We start from the raw sequence: 19979 nt of genomic DNA on the forward strand, positions 1-19979 counted from the left end.
GGTAGACAACATCCACTCCCCTCATCCACCCGTCCAGTCACCCCATCGTAGAAGGCGATCAGATTAGTCAGACATGTTGTTTGTTTTAAATTGCAACCCATGTCTATTATCAACCACACTGGGTTGTTTTCTTAATAATAGTAAAAAAAACCCTGAGATTTATAGCAACTGCCTACTGAGTCGTGGGAGACCAGGTTCATATGTAAACCAGTCTAACATATCTAACCAGTCTAACATCCTTCTTGTTTTTCCAGTCACCCTGATAATCCTGCCCTCTGGTCTCTTCTGTCTCGACTAGTTCCACTGTATGCATCACAAAAGGCAAAAGTAAGTGCATTACGGTAATACATATGTGCTATTTACATCCTGAGTAGTCTGTGTTTCTTAACTCAAAAAAAAAAAAACCCAAATCACACTATCCTTCAGTTCACTAGTTAATATGAAAACTTAAGGTTTATTTACACAAGCACATAAGAGCAGTGCACAGGTACATACTGAAGTTACATATCAAATTATATGCATATTTCATGGGGTAGCAATTCTTTATCTTCTTGAAATAAAGGATAAATCTGCTAGAATTATACCAACAGAAAGGCTGTACCATGTATATTTTTTGTTTAGTTTTAGACATAAGTATGTTTATATATAAATATATATTAGGATTTATGTATGTTGAATTTGGTTAATCCAGTCAGTTTCACTTTTTGCATTAGCCAGTGTTTCCTTGATGCTTTTCTGCTTATTATTAGCTCTTCCCCAAATAAATACCTTTTGTCTTAATTTATGTCATTTATGTAAACAGAAATGGCACCTGAAAACAAACCTCTTTCTATATGAGGCTAAAATTAGAAACACAATGTATGGATAAGCTGTAATCTTGAATGTCTCGTCCTAATTCTTAATATAGAAAACGTTCTGTAGGCAAGGAAAAGATTTCATTGTGTAAACTTTGTGTTTCTGATTAACACAGATACAAAGATCTTGGTATTACATTTTGTATAAAATCTCTTAATTAATCAGTCATATAACCAAATCAACTGTTTATTTTTTTTAATCTTACAGGGGGGAGCTGTGGCAGGAAACATCGCACATGTACTTGATGTAAACCATGGAAAGGTTTGGCTTTCTTAAAATGTGGATTTTATAATTCCATAAACAATCCTAAAATTAATTCCATCTGATCACTTATAATATAGTGTTATGTTGCTTTTATGTTCTGTTTTATAGGAAGTCCTGCTCAATATTGCAGTTAATCAGTTGGCAGCAGGATGTCACATGTTAGAAGATGAGAAAAACAATCCCCTGAAAAATATTCAGAAGGCAATCCACCTCTGTCCAGGTGACTCTTGTTCTCAAACACAGTAGTGATTTTTTTACCTATCAGAAACAAAATTACTGTGCTAACAAAAAAAATATCTACTATTCTTGGGTTTGTTTGGTTGTTCCTTGGGTTCTTTGGTTGGTTTGGATGTTTTGGGGAGAGTGCTTAGAGTTGAAATTTTATCTGTCATTCCAAATATAGACATGGGGAATTAAACCAGACAAGAAGACAAAAATCTCTGACTTTTAAGGCTTGTTCCAAAAACTTGGGCAATTTGTTAATTTGTTAATTAAGAGATAATTATTATTTTGTATATTAGCCAAAAAAGAAAAAAACTCATTCCCTCAGAGTCAGCGTGCTACAGCAAGCAGAAGGGATCTGTTCATCTAGCTTGAGAAATTGGATTGTAAATTTTCTGTTACAATGCGCTGGTTATGAACTATAGGCAGCTGTTCACCTATTACTAAATGGTGATCTTCATTAAATGTATAAAGTGCAAAATCTAGTGGGGTTTTCAAGTGCTAATTTGCACTTGATAGTGAAATACCAAAACATTGTGTCTTCTGCAGTAATTTTGCATCGATGCATTAGTGTAGCTGCAAGTTAAAAATATCAATTACTTTCCTACAGGTACATGCAAGACTATGACTGCTATTCAAAACCAGTATACTGTACATTTTGCTTCATTAGATCTTCAAGCTCTGGTTCATTTTACTGGCAAAATTCACTACCTTTGGGATGAAAATTTATGTGGTTGAAACGTTCAACTGAGGTCTGTCCAGTTCAGGACACAGACCATGCTTCCAGGTCGTGGTTGCTTGGTTGGGGTAAAGCTGACACTGGAATTAGCTGACACTAGAAGTAGGAACCTCTCGCTGTAACTTTCATGCCAGTGATCAGAGAAGGCTGAATCTGTCTGACTGAAAGCTGTGGATGGCATCCTGGGATTTTTGCTGCCACTATTACACAGCACTAAGTGGTAGTCAAGTTTAATCTGTGCAGTCAGAAGTAAACTGGCAGCTTCAGGTTAGCACACCAGTGGCTATGTGAAAAATGCATCAGTTGGCTTTAAAAACAGCATCTTCATTTTATAATTTGGAGAAACTTACCAGTTAGAGGCAAACAGTTATCAGCTGCCTTCGGTTTAGCTGATTAGGGGTCTGATTGAATTACTTGCCTTGTTATTGCTGTCTCTTACTTACAGCGTGTGGGTCCATTGATGGCTATGTTTTTATGCTTAATCTGGTAAAGACCATTCTAAATGAACTACCAGTGTATTTAGAATGGGCATGAGTTGCCTTTAACCGTGCTTTTCTAGATAATCCTGCTGCCTGGGCAGTGCTAATGGCAGCCTGTCATGCGGAAAACACCGTTGTCTGTCTAAACAACACTCAGCCAAAGCGAACAGATCTAGAGATGACACTTGTATCTACGGTTTCAGCCAAAAGTAAGCTATACAAGTTTTCTAGTTTAAAAAAATAAAATTAAATGCTCTAAGCCTGGAATACTCTTCTGAATTTCAGAAACCTGCAAATAAGTTGAGAATTGCTTAGTAGTGGTTTGAGCTGTAACTGTATTTTATCACATAAAAATGCTAAATCGTAATGCACAGCTAGGTTTAATGACTTAATTGCAGCTTGCTTTCCCATCCAAAGCTTCAAATGCTTTTTTAAAATAGTACTTCTGAACTCTGATGCCTAAATGGATGGGTGGATGTATTAGAGCCCAGGAACACCGTGTCCAGGGAAAGGCTAAAGTACTCTTGAGTTCTGTAACTTTTCCAGTAGAGGGATAACCTCAGCCTCAGTCTTGCTCAATGCCCATAGTGTGTTGAAAACTGGATTTAAAATTCCATGTTTGACTGATTGTTCTCAAACCATTAACTCAAATGGTGTATTCTTTTTTCCCTTCTTCTTGCTTTTAATTTTACCATCTCTTAATGTTAATGCTAATGAAGGAAGCCATGTCAGGTTAATACTCCTAAAAGTTCTCCCTTACCAGATCTAGAGCACGTGACATGGTATGGCACTACAGCGTATACAGTAATCTGATTGTTTCATCTGTTTTGCAGCTGGAGAAAATAATCTTCCACATAATTATATCCAGATTCTTGAAGACTGGTGTCTATGTCAAGCTATTAGCAGTCTAGAGGAGACTGGTAAACTCTCAGAAGCTGAAGCGCTTTGTAGCAAGGTATGGTGGCATCATACAAGCAGATTATGGTAGAATTGTATAGAAATCATGACTTGTGTGCATTTTACAGAAAGGTAATCTTTGGATTAGCAACTGTCTCTTTCATCAGAGGTACAAGATACAATAGTTGTTGGCGTTTTCCCCTCTCCCCAAGATACTTACTCTGTTTGCAACACCAAAACTGTGTTGATAGTTGAAACAAGCAGTGTATGACATGACAAAGCTAAGTCTGCCTTTCCTGCCTTTATATCATTAACATAATATTAAGCAAAACATTAGAAATTCAAGGCAAGAAGTCCAGATAGGAGACTTGCAGAGGACTTAAATGCCTTCTGCTTTGTTGTGTCGGTACTCTGTTTCAGAGCCACAGGTGGATGCTACAGGTTTAATTACTAAAAAGAAAAGTCTTGAGGCAACACAGTTGGAGGAGGGATATGGGGTGTTAACAAGCCTGAAGTGTGTGCATCTGTGTGTGTTTCGTGTGTTTGTGAACAGAAGACTTGGCAAAAGATAAACAGGAAAACAATTGGACTCAGCAGCACACATCCCTGACTTGTTAAGGAAAATGGCTAATCCCATGCAAATGTGCTCCTTCCTTACGGCATTTTTGTGTCAATGGGGAAGGGAGTTTAAAAGAAAAACAAAAACAAACACCACCACCACCAACAAAAAGAATCCAAATTCTGAGAACATGCTGGTTTTCTAGGAGGAAGTACTTTCTTGTCTCTTTGCTTGGTGAGGTGTTTCCTATTTCTGGCCAGCGTGTCTACTGACCTGCCTTACATTAACAAGGATCAGAGACTTGTAGACATACAAGGCGGTATCTGGGCATAGGGGAATGTTATGGTGGATTTTGTTTGATTTTTCTCAGATGAATACCTTGGGGAGAGGACAGTCAGTGCCTGCAGTTTGTGAAGAACAAGAGCAATGCTCTCTGGTACCACAAACTGTCATTGAGTTTTGGATCGCGGGATTCTCAGAATGCAATATAACTGGGTAAGATGAGTCAGGCACTGCAGTCATTTAGTTTGAGACAGGCAGCATGATTCCACACTTGTTAATGAGGGGAAATTGCTGCAAGTGCTAGCAGCTACTGTTGTGTTCAGAAAGTCTCTGCGCGTCCATGCATTCTTTGCAAAGCAGCAGCAGCCTGTTTAGGACCCACAGATAACATATTTTGTTTTTTAAAAAATGAGTGAAAAGTGCAAGTGTTGTTTCTTAGAACAGATCTGGTTTGACTATAATTCTGGGCAGTGCTGTGATTTGAACAGGTAAAATGACATGTAACGTGACTTGCAGAAGCTCCACGTGCTTCACCTGATGAGAAGGGTAAAGCAACAGGTAGCTGGTTTTCTGTCTTAGCTTTTTTGTATGAGTCTGTTCTGAAAAATACGCTATGGGTATCTGCTGTTATTGAACAGGAAATGTTTAGTGAAATGCTTCTCTTTCAGTGAGAATAAAGCATCTTAGCTGGAGAGCTGAAGTTGCTTGGAACATACTCAAGGACAGGTTTTTGCCTCCATTAGCACAAAACTTGTAAGGATTGTGAAGCCAAAGGAGAACTAGAGGTCTGACATTTACCTGTCTCTCTTTCAGAAACCTCTAAGGGCAAGACAGGTACCAAATTCAGGATAGAATTCAAACGTATTTTGAGGACAGAAAAAACGTTACTATTTTCACATGTCAATTTCTGGAACGCTTCTTTATGCAGAGTAGGAGGAAAATGCCACCTTGCAAGCATCCTGAGAATGCTTTTAGTGCTGTTTTCTGTGAAGACTGAAATGAAAAAAATCAAAGTATCTTCTGATATTTGGAAATTATAATTCTGATATCATGTTGAGCCTTGTTTTGGTTTTAGGGTTTAAAAAGCTGCCCTGAGCACCCAGCTCTGTTTTTGCTTTTGAGACAAGTTCAGTGTAAGCAGCTGTTGCAGTCTCACAAAGAACTTCCAGACAACATCCTGGAGGAGCTTCGCAAGACAGTCATGACCAGTTCTACTTCAGTTGCAGCCTGGCAAGTAAGTTTGGATCCTCTCCCTGTCTTTGGTGTGCTGCTCTTAGCCGAGCACGCACTATAAGTGGGTGAGAGTTTGTTTCACTGTTTGCTTTTATTGGTCTACCGACAGCCAGTAACAGAAAAAATAACTTATATTCAGTTCTTCATAAAGTTTTAACATTATGTTAACGTTCTTTAATAGTTGAAATAATAAGGACTGCTCATAAAAGCAAGCAGACACAGAGGCAGGAGAACTACAAACTTGAGATAAACCCCTGGCACCTGTGTCTTTAGGGACCTGTGACTTGGCACGTGAGCAGAAACCAGTGAAATGGTTCATAACCCATAAGAATAGGTGGAATTAAATGGTTTCCTAATGTAGTAATATACATCTAGCCACTAGCCATCATATTTGAGAAGTCGTGGCGGTCTGGCAAGGATCCTGCTGACTGAAAAAGGAGAAACATAACCCCTATTTTCAAAAAGGGAAATAAGGAAGACCCAGGAAACTACAGGGCAGTCAGTCTCACCTCTGTGCCTGACAAGATCATGGAGCAGATCCTCCTGGAAACTCTGCTAAGGCACACAGAAAACAAGGAGGTGATTGGTGACAGCCAGCATGGCTTCACCAAGGGCAAGCCATGCCTGACAAATTTGGTGGCCTTCTACGAAGGGGTTACAGCGGCAGTGGACAAGGGAAGATCAACTGATGTCACCTACTTGCACTTGTGCAAAGCGTTTGACACTCTCCCACACGATATCGTGATCTCTAAATTGAAGAGACGTGAATTTGACAAATGGACCACTTGGTGGATAAAGAACTGGCTGGACAGTCGCACTCAAACAGTTGCGGTCAATGACTCAATGTCCAAGTGGAGAGCAGTGACGAGTGGTGTTCCTCAGGGGTCGGTACTGGGGCCTGTGCTGTTCAACATCTTTGTCAGCAGCATGGACAGTGGGGTTAAGTGCACCCTCAGCAAGTTTGCCGATGACACCAAGCTGTTTGGCGAGGTAGACACTCTGGAAGGGAAGGATGCCATCCAGAGGGAGCTGGACAGGCTGGAGAGGTGGGCCTAAGCCAACCTCATGGAGTTCAACAAGGCCAAGTGCAAGGTCCTACATCTGGGTTGGGGCAATCCCAAGCACAAATACAGGCTTGGTGGGGAATGGCTGGAGAGCAGCCCTGAGGAGAAGGACCTGGGTGTGCTGATTGACGAGAAGCTCAACGTGAGTGAGCAGTGTGTGATCGCAGCCCAGAAGGCCAACCGTATGCTGGTGTGGCCAGCAGGTCAAAGGAGGCGATTCTGCCCCTCTACTCCACTCTCGGGAGACCCAACCTGGAGTACTGCATCCAGCTCTGGAGTCCCCAACATAAGAAGGACATGGACCTGCTGGAGCATGCCCAGAGGAAGGCCATGAGGATGATCCGAGGGCTGGAGCACCTCTTCTATGAGGAGAGGCTGAAAGAGTTGGGGCTGTTCAGCCTGGAGAAGAGAAGGCTCTGGGGAGATCTTATTGCGGCCTTCTAGTACCTAGAGGGGGCCTACAGGAAAGCTGGGGAAGGGCTTTTTACTCGGGCATGTAGCAATAGGACGAGGGGAAATGGCCTTAAACTAGAAGAGGGCAGGTTCAGATTGAACCTTAGGAAGAAGTTTTTCCCTGTGAGGGTGGTGAGGCACTGGCCCAGGTTGCCCAGAGAGGTTGTTGAGGCCCCATCCCTGGAGGTGTTCAAGGCCAGGCTGGAGGTGGCCTTGGGCAACCTGGTCTAGTGGGAGGTGTCCCTGCCTATGGCAGGGGGGTTGGAACTTGATGATCTTCAAGGTCCTTTCCAACCTAAACCATTCTATGATTCTATGAGCTCCATATCTAGGGTCTGAAAATCTGAATAAGTCTCTTTCTCCATAAGCGGACGTCAGGTGTCACTGTTCTTTTGAGTAAGTCGAGTCTGCAGGGAAGAGAAATCACTCCCAGTAACAGTGTTCACTCACTCCTTTCCATGGCATCACAAGAGATCATTTTTAGTTTAATATGAAGGTGCTATAACTTGCTTCATATGCTGCTTCTGTGAGACAGTCTGAGAAGTCTGTCTCACACATGCCAAGAGATCTTTCTGGTGATGCAGCTTATTTATTTATTTATTTATTTCCTAACCATTACTGTTAGTTACAGTTACTGCCTTCCTTTACCAATGTTAGCAGCACGTTGTTTAGAAAAACTCCATAAACTTTTAGATCCTTTATGTAGTTGCAGGATTTATGGTGCTCCTTCTGCCTGTCGAACCAATAAAACCCTGTTTGTGGTAAGATTCAATAAAGTACATTTCAGTCTTAGAAAATCAGTGCAAAGCTGCTGTAGAGATTATCTCACTGGTTATATGGCTGCAGATACTCTTTTGTGATGTATGAGTGTCATTTGTGGAAAGGTGCTTTTTTTGATGCCGTTTTCTTTGGCTTGTGAGGCTTCATCTTTCTGAACTGCAGAACTCATTCAGATTGGATTTGCAAAATACGGGGCCATGCAAGACACGATTGTATCCTGTTTTAGTAATATATTTTGAATATGGAATTAGGGCTTATATATATTCTTCAAGCATCCCTTGCATAGCCAAGCATCATCTTGCTTACAATCAGGGAGAAGAAGTGAACTGAAAGCGTATGTGGTTTGCTGGGGGTGTGGGAAGAGTTGTGTTTTCATAGAATCATCAAATGGTTTAGGTGGGAAGGGACCTTGAAGATCATCTAGTTCCAACCCCCTGCTGTGGACAGGGACACCTCCCACCAGCCCAGGTTTTGGTTCTTTTAAATCCAGGCCACAGATAAGATAGCTCTGAGAAAGATCTTTTCAGTCTTCAATTAAAGAAGATATTTTTCAGGGCTCCGATAGCATTCTGAAAAAGCCTGGCTGCTACATCTGTTCCTAATGGATAGATCTATGCTTTTTTGTTTTCTGTCTCTAGACTTCTAGGAGCTTGATAAATGTTTTGTCTCAGATGTATCCATCGTGATGCCTTACAGTTTTGCTAAGTTAGAGGGGCCATTAACTTTGCTTTTTGCTTAAGTTTTTGGCTTAATGGTTGTTTTGCAAGATTTAGGAGTACTGCTGAACTACTGATCTGATGATGGCTATTCTCATTGTGCTGTGGCTTACCCGGAAAATAGAGAAAAGCTGATCTGGCAGAGCTGCCGTTGTGCCTTTGCATGAGTGTTCTCTTCTTCGCATCTTGAGTGCTAGGTATCTTCAGCAGTGAACAACTGAGGCTAAAGAAAGCTCTTTTTTTCTGCACATGAATGGATGTTTTACCTTACAAAGCAATCCTGCAGCTTCACGTCAAGGATGCACAATCTCACTAGTGCAAATAGATACTTTCTAGTGTGTCTCTTCTTAATGATAAATAACTTCTATGCATCAGAAAGGGTTAAGAATTTTGCCCCTTCTAACACCAGGCAGTCTTTAGCTAGGAAAAGTCTAAGGACCTTTGCTTAAAAGCAAGGGAATTGTTTTTTTTAACGTTTCTTTATTTGCTTGGTGGTCCAGCAAAGGATATTTCTAAATGTGGCTTATGCATCTTGATGTATATCATGTACACGTCAGGGGTTTGCAGACTTGTGGCTACGTCTGCTTCAAAAAATGTGACAACTACAGAATTAAAGAGGAAGGAGTTAGATTCCTTTTCCTGCTCTTCGTGAGCAAATCCAGGACATCTTCTGCTGGCGGAGCAGGCAGCAGGAGCATGAAACTCTGCACAGATCCCAGTGTCTGCTTCCTTTGCCCACCTGGCTCCTCCAGCGTGACCCCGCTGGGTCAGAAACTGTAGCCCAAGTCTACACCCATTAGCTGAGCTCAGGCTCGCATTGTAATGTCTTTCATGTTCCCGGCATTACTCAGATGGGCTGAAAAAAACTTTGTTCCAGAGGAAAAATTCTTTTCATCTTCTAGAGACAAATGAGGCACCACTCAATGTTTCTCTGGCCTGAAGGGTGACTTTCACAAAGCTGGTCATGTTATTTGTTCACCTGTGAGCAATCTCCAGATTAAGACAGCTGTCGAACAGTTCCCCGTGGGTGGTCAAGGGAACTGCGAAATAAGTTGCTGTAGTGAGGTGTACTGCCAGCGCTGTAGTGAGGTGTACTGCCAGCTCTGCAGTAGCCGACGTTTTCCTGCAGGGCAGTGCGTAGTATGTTGTGGGCTGGGTGGGTGGTGGTGTATTAGCTAATAGTATGCTGTCGTGCTCTTGTAAATTGAAACTAAATGATATTACCTAATGGATGTATGTGTGTTTCGGTGGCTCCATAACTCGTTTTGTTGAATGTTTATTTTCAGTGGCTGGCAAAAGTATATCAGTCGCAAAGGATGATGGTTGGAGCAGAGATGTGTTACAGAAAGAGTCTGCAGTTGGCGTCACAGCAGGGCAGCTGGAATGGGAAGTTATCCAGTCTGCTCAGGCTAGCTATGCTCGCACTGGAAATCTGCATGGTAGGATAATCAAAATTACATAACTGCACGATTTAACAGGAGTTCATGGGATGTAGGACTTTGCAGTCTTTAAATTAAGCCCCTGTTTAAGTGACTTTACGTTTTATGAATTGCAACTAGAGAATAAAATGAGACTGCAAGGGGCAACAGACTGTTTTTAGAATGTCTTTTTGTGAGAGGTTGCTGTGAAATAATCACATAGAACCACTCTGTACATGAAGAAGCTAATTTGTTCAATAAGGCTTGTTTCTCTAATAACAGATTCAGTTTGATCATCCAAATTGACTTACCCTGCAAGCCTCTGTCCTCTTGTTACAAACATTTTTCCTGCACTGGTACCTAGAGACTTCAGTCAAGTTTCAAGTAACTGTATGCTGTGTGGTTGTTTCTAGATATGGTGCCTTGCCTTGAAGTATAAAAACAATCTAAGGGAAGTGTACATTGTGGTATAAAGAAAATTATTCTACTCCTTGCACCGAGGGGCCAGGTGAACATAACTCAAATTCTTGGCAAGTGTCTGTTCTTTTAAAGCATTGTCACTCTAGAAATTTGAAGTGCACCTCCAGGCTTCTTTAAAGCCTGGTGTAAAAAATAGATACTGCTGTGATCTTGGCTAACTCTTTCTCATGTATTTTAACAGATGATTGAGCTAACAGCCATAATCAAAATCAGGCAAAGGAACCCCATATATCCTGACTGCTTATATAAGAAAAGGCAGTCAGTTTTACCGAGGATAAAGCTGCAAAGCTGTTGCTTCTGGTGCGAAAAGAGAATCCCCCTCAGTGTAGACAAGTTTCTTTCTCACAAGCCATATGCTTCAAATGGCAGAATTTGTCAAGTGACAGGATTTTTCCTCCCATGATTATTCTGTCTGTTTTCTTGTGGTGTGCTCCCTGTTTCCTATAGCTCTTAAATGTCTCCACAAGTTGCAAGGTACCTTCTAGCTTTATTAATACCACTTCTTTAAATGCTCGCCCGAATTGCCTGAGAATATACAAGACTTTGTTTAAAAATGCAATTAGTATGAAATTGATTATCTCATCTCTGCTTTTTGCATGAGCAGAGCAGCTGATCAGTGGATTTCTGTTTGGTGTCTCTAATCTGCACTGGCTTAATGAAATGTGCAAAAGCCTGGTGAAAACCTTGCTCAGATCCAAGAAAGCTCTGTGTTTGAAAATTACTTGTCTCCCAATTATCTGTCCAAATGAAAATTTGGGCAGCCCTTCAAGTACAGTAATTTGAATGCTATCTGGACACAATGGGGATAATAAGCCAAAAGATACAGGGATTTGTTCAATAGTTATTCTATTAGGTAATTACCAGCTTAGAGTTGGCTTTTACTTCTGGTAAAATATGTTGTCACTTCTGGGGATAAATTCTACATTCTAGGTTGGTCTTGTGCACAGGATGAAAATTTACAAGGTGAAGAGCAAACAAGAGTTAGTGATTAAAACAAGCATTACTAAAACATGTATGGAAAAAAAAAAGATTCTTTGCATAAACGAGCAAGTGGAGTGCTGGCAAGGCTGGTCCTAGAATATTTAGCATGACCTTTCCAGGCTCTTCTAACCAGTGTTTGTTGTTGTTTTTTGGTTTGGTTTGGTTTTTTAAAGAAATCTGTCTCTAACCTGCCAAATAGTTTATATACCTCAAACAGCTTGAATTAAAGCTACTGTCTAGAAAGCTGCAAACAAAAACTGATTTATGCTACATACTCTGCCCTTTCTTTTTTTCTGTGTTTTTTTTTTTTTTTTTCCCCATTTATCATAGGCTAATGTCTCGAATGAGCACTGGCCATCCTTGGTTCAGGAGGCAACAACTGAAGCTTTGAAGCTTTCTTCTTGCCCCCTGGCAGCTCTCCTACAAGCACTGCTGCAGTATAATCGCAAAATGGGAGCAAGGTATGCATGATCTTTTAAGTTTACATGGAACACACTGTCTAAAAGTTCAAGCGGTCATTATCCCCAGATCTAGGTCCAAGAACTAAAAGAAAATTGAAAAAAGGAATTAGTTCTTGAAGTAGTATGGCTGTCAAAAGGGAGATGGAGGAAGGGGTTAGTAGTGCGGGGAGCAGGAAGCAGCAGAATCTTCCTGCTTTTCTCAAAAAAAATCCCATGTAGGTCCTTCATACCAAGAAAAAAAACAGCTGTATGTTGTTTTAATAGCACGTTACCTCAATAAGTTAGTCAGGTAGTCTATACCTTTCTCAAAGATCTTGTTAAATCACAACATGGAAACAAACATCAGTACCCTATCTACTGCTGGGATTCATTTTGATCCTAATTTGGGCTCACAGTCAAAGTTTGTGTTCGTTCGCAAAGAGCCTGGTGCTTGTTGTCGTTTTTTGAGGAAAGGAAGAAGATTTGGGGGAGGGTGCTTTATGAGTTCAGTTATAAGTCTAGTTTGTCTTTTACAGTATTTTTTGCTTAAGCTATGGAACGTTTGAGTATTCTTGATGTTTTTGTTCAATAATTTCACCTGGTTTTATAGAAATTTCTAATAAACCAGCTTACTTTCTCTGTGGGCTTTTTAAAAGGTGACAGACAGCCTAATGTGACTGACTGTTGTCAGTTATAACAAAATTGGGCTGAAAACTTACTTAATCAATTAATACCAGTCTTATTACAATTTCAGATATTAACTTAGGTGAACAGTAAGGTATATCACAAGATCTAATTGATCTGCCTAGATGCTTCAAAATCCTGAAACAAGAAATTAATCTTAACTACTAATATCAAGCAAAAAACAGATGTAACCTCTCGACAGCCTGTTAAATCACAGCATACTAGACAATCACGTTGCTTATACAGGACAGAATTCTTGAAACAAGAGCCAGAGCTGATGGAGCACGAGTGAGTGAATATGACATCCCTAAACTTAATTGCCAGTTTTTACCAGATTTCTAATGACACAGTGAATTTGAAAATGTCTTGGCTAGCTATAAGCTGATGGTGTTGGAAGGTAGTATCAGCCCAGACTTTAGACTTCTCTTTAGTACTCTCTTCCCATTTCCTTCTCTCCTGCACTTTCACATCTTGTCTCTGTGTTTGCAGGAACTGCAGTACCTTTTGTGAGTGCCTGGATTAAATATATTTGTGCAGAATATTGAATTTTCTTGGGAACATTAAGATTTATTGTAGTACCTGCTTCTCTCAGGTGCACTGTCTTCCAAAAGATTTGTTTCATAGCTCTTAAACAGGAGAATACCTGCTGTACTTGTTCAGCAGATCACGTACTGAAATCGGAGATTGTGCTGAGTTCACAGGCAGCACGATGTTTATCATGTTACAGCAGCAGTCACAATCTGCTATGTCAATCTAATTTGGGCTACTTGCTAGTTAAAGCACAAACTTGAGTGTAGTATGTTAAGCATAGCAACGTGGCAGTACTCTTTAGCATTCTAGATGCAGCTAGATAGGAAACAAAGGAATCCACAGCTCTGCTCCTTCACTTTCTTGGGCGGTGTGGAAATAAGGACCTTCCCTTATATGACCACTGATCATTGTTGCTTGCTCTGGGATACCGGTATGTTAACAGGCGTCCTAGTCATGCATTTGATTTGGATTATGTTTTGGTTATGCTTCTAGGGAGACTCGTCGAATGTTGGAAAGAGTGGTATATCAACCAGGGAATCCGGAAACCATAGTGTCCGTGGCACGCTGGTACCTCCTGCGACATCTATATGCCAAAGATGATCATGAGTTAATAGATGTAAGGCAGTCCGGTTTATACAGAAATTCAGTCTATTCATGTTGGTATTATGCTTGCAGCTTGGCAGCAGGGTAGAGGGAGGGTAGGCAGGTGCTGCCTTGCCTGCCCTAGAGGTTGAAATGTTTAAGGATTTTGTACTGACAAAACACACCTCAATTTTCAAAATTGCATCCAGTTTGTTTGAAAGTCTTCCATTCTTCCATGCAATACTAATGAAAAACAAACAGTAAAATCTCTCTCTAATCCAAACTGGCAAGAATTCTACCAGTGACTTTTCAGTAGACACGCACACTATTTTACCAGAATTTTACCAGAACATATTAATGCACAAAAATTGTTAATTCCCTTTAGCCTGGCTGGAACAGTGTGGTGTCCTTGACCCAAAAGATCTGAACAGTTGAGCGCTGTATTTAAGATTCTTATTACATCTGTAATGGTACATTATTTTCAGTACATAGTAAATGGTACATTAGTCTCTGTTGATAGTACTTCACAAATGGATTTAGTCAAACTCACAAATCCACACAGCTCTTTCATGTGATGCAAAGGGGGGTGGTTCATTTTGGCTTGTAACTGGAATCGCTTTATTACTCAAACTCTGAATACGCTCACCTAATAATCTCGCTGCTGCTGCCGCTGGCACGATGACCTCTTTTGCCCAGATTAGAAGCTGTTCCCTGCTGAAATGCTGAATCTGTAACAAAGTACGTTTGGAGGTACAGTACATCAAGCAGGCTCAGTGTTGACAAAAATCCATACACAGACAAATAGGTGCATAAAAAAGCTAGAATTAATGAGTTTAGATGATCCCGCTATCATCTCATTGCACTTGCAATGTGATCTGTGCTCTGCCAAGGAGTACAACAAAAATAATGGCTAGAGTAAAGATTTTCTTGATTCTACTTCATGGTTTTACTTTTAATATGTATGATGTGATTGGATTACAAGAGAAGTACCAGAAGCCTATGAACATCTGTGAAAATTAGCCTGTCATGGGAACTTTTTTACCTAGTAGAAATGCTGGAAATAGGAGGTATGGAAAGTAAATCAAGGAAGGGTAAATTTAAGTGGGAGAGGCAAAAGGATACCTTGGCAGTATCTTGTTTAAGTAGCTGTCAAGAATGCTTCTGTTTGGCAAATTTAGATTTATACAAATGTACTAGCAGGAGGCAAGCGTGCTCGTCAGGGAGATGGGTCTCATCTAGCTCTGCTTGTTTCATCGCCAGCAGGTGAGTTACTTGTCAGACTTGAGTCTCAGCCTCAAGTGACAAATGATGCCGTTGTAGTGCATTGCAAGTGGCTACAGGTTTAGCAAGTCACTAGAAGGTGGGGTTTTTTACGTGCCTGATGTTTTAAGGAAGCTGATGCATAGTGTTGAATATTTCCTATCTGGGCTTATGGGTTACTTAATCATTTAGGGAAACTGAATAGCAGAAATTAAAATGCATTTGAGATTGCCAGTAAAACGCTAACAGTAAAATCTTAAATTCTCAGTTTTTCATTGTTTTTCTCTGCAGGTGCTTATAGAAAATGCCAAAGCTAATGGAGATGTTAGAGCTCTGGAACTAAATGAGAAATTGTCAGCAAGTGCCTAATATGGACTATCTCAAGTGAAAATTCTTCCATTTGTGCAACTTAATCAGTCCATCTTCCAAGAGCTTATGTGGTTTGTGCTTTTTTATTTGTTTGTGTCTGGTTTTGTTTTTTGTTGCAGCAACTGCAACTTTGTCTTTAGTTTTACTTTTTCTTGAACAAAAGTAGGTTATTTTCTTGTTGACATGGGTTCCACCATAGAAATACACTTTAGTGGAAAGGAAAACTCTGAATTTTGCTATTGTTTTCTTCCTGACTGAAACTTCAGTGCTACTTGCAATGAAGAGGACTTGTCTGTATTTCCCCGTTGGCCACAAAGAGAAATACAATATTAACTGCACTGGCAGTGGTGCAAGGTTTTCTTGGCACAGAATCTTACTAGCTAAGTAGCAGCAAACTTCTCTTCCAGATACTGTAAAACATTCAGAGATTTAAAATGCCTGTATTGCTCTGTGTCGTGGTTCAACCCCAGCCAGCAACTAAGCACCACGTAGCCGCTCGCTCTCTCCCCCCATTGCAATGGGGGAGAGAATCAGAACAGTAAAAGTGAGAAAAGTTGTGGGTTGAGATAAAGACAGCTTAGTAAGTAAAGCAAAAGCCACATGCGCAAGCAAAGCAGAACAAGGAACTCCTTCCCCGCTTCCTGTGGGTGGGCAGGTGTTCAGCCATCCCCGGGAAAGCAGGGCTCCATCACGCCTAACGGTGACTTGGGAAGACAAACGCTGTGACTCCGAATGTCCTTCTTCTCCCCCCAGCTTTATACACTGAGCAGGATGTCACGTGGTGTGGAATATCCCTGTGGTCAGTGGGGTCAGCTGTCCCGGCTGCGTCCCCTCCCGACTCCTTGTGCCCCCCAGCCTGCTCGCTGGCGGGGAGTGTGAGGAGCAGAACAGCCCTCGACTGCCCAGCCACAACCAAAACCGCCAGTGCGCTGCCACCACCATTCCCACCCCACACCCAAAACACGACACTGCACCAGCTGCTAGCGAGAAAGTCAACCCCATCCCAACCAAGACCATGATGCTCTGATGTACTTTGTTTTGCAGTTGAGACCCAAATCTGCTTAGAACTTCATGTACAGTGTCAGTTTATACTTTTTTAATTTTTTTTTTTTTTTGCGATTAGCTTAATTACAGCAGTGTATCCTCTTGACTGCAGGCTTCAGTGAGCATTCCCATCAAGAAAAGCTTGTGATTGTCAGGGACAGGGCCATATTTATAAATGTGTGTAACAGGCACTATTTATGTCTTGGTAATTCTGCTGCTGACTGCTTAATTGGATGAATCATGACAGTGGTTCTTAAGGCGTGATGTTACTTTGCCTTTATGTACATGAAAATAAAAAAAAATCAAGCAATGATTCTAGTCTGACGGTGTTACTGTTGGGGATTTTCAAGACGTTGACAAGAGTCACAATAGCTCTCCGCTTCCTGGTTTAAAGTTTCTTATAATAACTCTCTGCCTGCCAAAGTCCTACGGTGGCTCATACAGTCCCTGGTTATGGAGAGGAAAGGGCACTTCCAAGGTGTGCGGTGGGACTGCCTTTAATAAACTCTTGGGTTTGGAACCAGTTGTCTTGGGCTTCAAGCATGCAGGATGCTGACCCGCGGTGTGTGGGATGCGCATCTCTGTGACCAGCCATACGCCGTGATCTCCAGAAAGCGAGCGAGAGCCACGAGCGTGCCGCTGTCATTCTAAAGAGGAAAACTGAGCTCAGTAGGCTGCAGTTTCTACTCTGTGGAGGTGAGCAGAAACCTCTCTGAATGGCAAGAATCCCTCCTTGTCTCCCACACTTTTGTTCTCCCACCCATCTCAATGCAAAATACCTTCCTAAAAAAGAATTTTGGGGGTAAATTTAGATTGATTGTGGTTCCCTTCACAGCCTGCTGTCACATAGTCTTGAACTATCAGTAGCTGCAAGAATTAAAAATGAACGTTGCAAAAGGCAGACTCGTGACTCTCAAGACTAGCTGTAACTTTTTTTAGCTCGCTGCTATAAAAAACCTGGAGAAGTTCTTGCAGCCTGTCGTTCGTATCCTTGTGTATGGCCTTGGTATTTGTGCCTCCTATTCTGGTGGTGGGAGAGCAAGTGGCTGCCCACCCTGGGTAACGCGTTAGGCAGAAACGCTTCTACCTGAGTGTTACCCTGTGCTTTGTTCAGCGCTAAACCTTCAGCCAACACCTGGAAGAACAGGCAAATAACTACAGGCCAGAGAAACCAGCTGCATAACCGTCAGCTGTGAATATTCAGCAGTGGGAAAAAAAAAAATAAAACAAACCCAAAAAATCCCATGGTGTTTTTTCTCTTCAGAAGACCCTGAAGTTACTTACACTGTGATCAGTGATGAATCCTTCGAACAAGATAATTATACAGCCCAAAGTTGTATTACATGCCCTGTAGGGTAAAAAAAACCCACCGCTACCACCTACTCAGTGAAAAATGCTCGGGGAACACGAGTTTACATTCCAGCTCCTGCAAAATCCAACAGTATTAGGTAAAAATCTTGCTCACCTCATTTTTTAAGGATTTATAGCCTCTGCAAAATCAGCACTTGTAGCAGGTCTGCTGTGACACTGGAAAAACGTGTAACTTTGTGGGGGGTGAGGCAGCCCCGTATTTTATAGCTGGAGGTGGAGCTCAGCTTTAGCATGCGAAGTGCTGCGGGAAGGCACCGGGGCGTCGCTGGGCTGCGGAGCAGAGGGTTGTTCAGGGGTTTCGCTGCCTGGGAAGGCGTGCCTTCGGCTGCTGCTGCTGTAGCAGGGAAAAAATAAATGTTCCTCCACTGTAATTTGTTTTAGTATGTTGGCTTATGCTGAAGGCAGAATGCAATGGGATCTAATGAATCTCGAGGTAGAGCTTTTTGCTACTTCAGGTGCGAAGAGTTTTACATGCTTCTTCCATATCCTTTTATACAAACATGAGATAATGGCTTGCTTCTGGAAATTTTATTTATTTATTTGAGTCATGCATATTCACCTCATTCTCTGTATTTCCAAAGAATTGCTGAACTGGATTTCTGCTCTACTTCTGAGCTTCTCTCAAGATTGTATCATGAAGTACATTGGGTAATTCCATTAATTCAGCCTTGCCTAACCTCAGAGTTTAACACACACACAGAGGTATGCTTCTCTCTCTGCAGTACTTCTGTTTGATACCTTTTATATTAAAAAGAGGTATTTTTTAAATTCACAGATGTAAAACCCTTGAGAACTGTTTTGATGCTGCACAAATGCAGCTTTGCAAGGCAAAATACATCCCTAATTCTACAGCCCAGTTGAATATGGTCCTGGAAGTGTAGAATTTAGCTTTCCTTCTCTCCCAGTTAAATGGCTTTCTACTGATTTAACCGAACAGCTCACAGTTAAGTAACTTTTAAATTTGGTGTTCTCAGGGGAGAGAGGGGCCAACTGGAGTTTGGTCGCAGCGTGGAGTGATAAATACTGAGATAACTCCTTTTTGCAGTGAAGTCACTCAAAGAATAGCGACGTTCCAAATATATAGTCATGTGCTCTCTGAATTTATAATTAGGCCCTCAAGCTATTATACAAATCGGTGCTTAGATAGAGTAACACTCGTATGTGCCATACTGCCATGTGAAAGGGTGAATGAGTGGGTGGGTGGGAAATGTGCAGCACTGCATCTGTCCTTTTCTCTTTTCCGGGGTTAGACTCTAAAGGTTGTCTTGGCTTTTTTTCCTTTCCTTTCCTTTCTTGTTTTTTTTTTTTTTTTTATGACACCATGTGGTTTTAGAAACCCATTCGTCAATGACCTTGTGTTTCACTCTTTTGCTCTTTCTCAGCACACCGAGAACTGCAGCATCCAGACTACTCGGTGGGAGGCAGATGCAGCAAACCGTATGAACTGCTGCTTCATCGCAGCCAAGTACATGAGCAAAAGCCAGCAAAAATGCCTAGAAAGAGCTAGAGAAAGACAGTTTGGGAGGCTGCCCTCAACTCCAAATGTCTGCAGTAACGGACTTTAGGTCTACAGTGAAGGCAGAGCCCCCTGTGATGGACAGAACATACAGCGAGACCAAAATACGGATTCAGAGTAGCTCAGAAGCTGCTGCGCATTGTTGGGATTTTGAGGTTGCTGTTTTCCTGCTGCTTGTGGGAATGTGACAAACACAGACCCGTCCTGAAAGCAGGCGTGAGGCTGGGAGCCTTTCCTGTGGAGTTTGGCTCTCTCAAGAGCCTGGCCACACGCAAAGTGCGGCCGTGGTGTCTGTTCTTGGTCTTTTACAAGAGATGAGTGATTTCTGGGACTTTTTACTCGCTAGAGAAACTGTTGACATAACGCCGTTTCTGCCTGCAGGAGCGACGTGACTAATGGCTGAAGTGGTGTTCCCTCCTGGCTGCATCAATGCGGTTTCAGCCGTCCCGCTGTGCAGCTCCGGCTTCTCCGAGGAGCCGCCTGGAATTCGTGGCCTCGAGGAACCTGCTTTTCTGTAGGGCAAAAAGCACAAGAGATTTGAGATATGGATTGCTGGAGGAGGAGGATGGTTATCCGAGTCCTCTTGAATTTTCTTCTCTGGGGAATGGACAGTATTGGGCTTTCTGGAAACAAACATTTTGTAGACATTCAGGTTTCTATCGCAATTACATTGTGACTGCCTTTTTTTGGCCTCTGTGCTAAAGAACTCATATTAGCTTCTGTTGGGAAATTATACTGATATGTTTCTTTTGCCCTTCTC

The 19979-nt window shown here is 41.7% G+C and overlaps 1 protein-coding gene across 1 annotated transcript in view; it reads left to right on the forward strand.

Moving 5' to 3' along the window:
• The window catches only part of LOC309683474 (superkiller complex protein 3-like), a 73672-nt gene extending 57030 nt beyond the window's left edge, over window positions 1-16642 (forward strand). The window contains exons 33-42 of the mRNA XM_082497761.1: window positions 255-327; window positions 1063-1116; window positions 1228-1339; window positions 2640-2768; window positions 3393-3514; window positions 5373-5531; window positions 9830-9982; window positions 11753-11883; window positions 13570-13693; window positions 15211-16642. Coding sequence (XP_082353887.1) covers window positions 255-327; window positions 1063-1116; window positions 1228-1339; window positions 2640-2768; window positions 3393-3514; window positions 5373-5531; window positions 9830-9982; window positions 11753-11883; window positions 13570-13693; window positions 15211-15288 — 1135 coding nt within the window. The 3' untranslated portion in view covers window positions 15289-16642. The remainder of the gene's footprint in view (window positions 1-254; window positions 328-1062; window positions 1117-1227; window positions 1340-2639; window positions 2769-3392; window positions 3515-5372; window positions 5532-9829; window positions 9983-11752; window positions 11884-13569; window positions 13694-15210) is intronic.
• Window positions 16643-19979: the final 3337 nt, after the last annotated feature.

This window comes from Vanellus vanellus, assembly GCF_965231255.1.
Source record: "Vanellus vanellus genome assembly, chromosome: Z".
Classification (NCBI taxonomy): Eukaryota; Metazoa; Chordata; class Aves; order Charadriiformes; family Charadriidae; genus Vanellus; species Vanellus vanellus.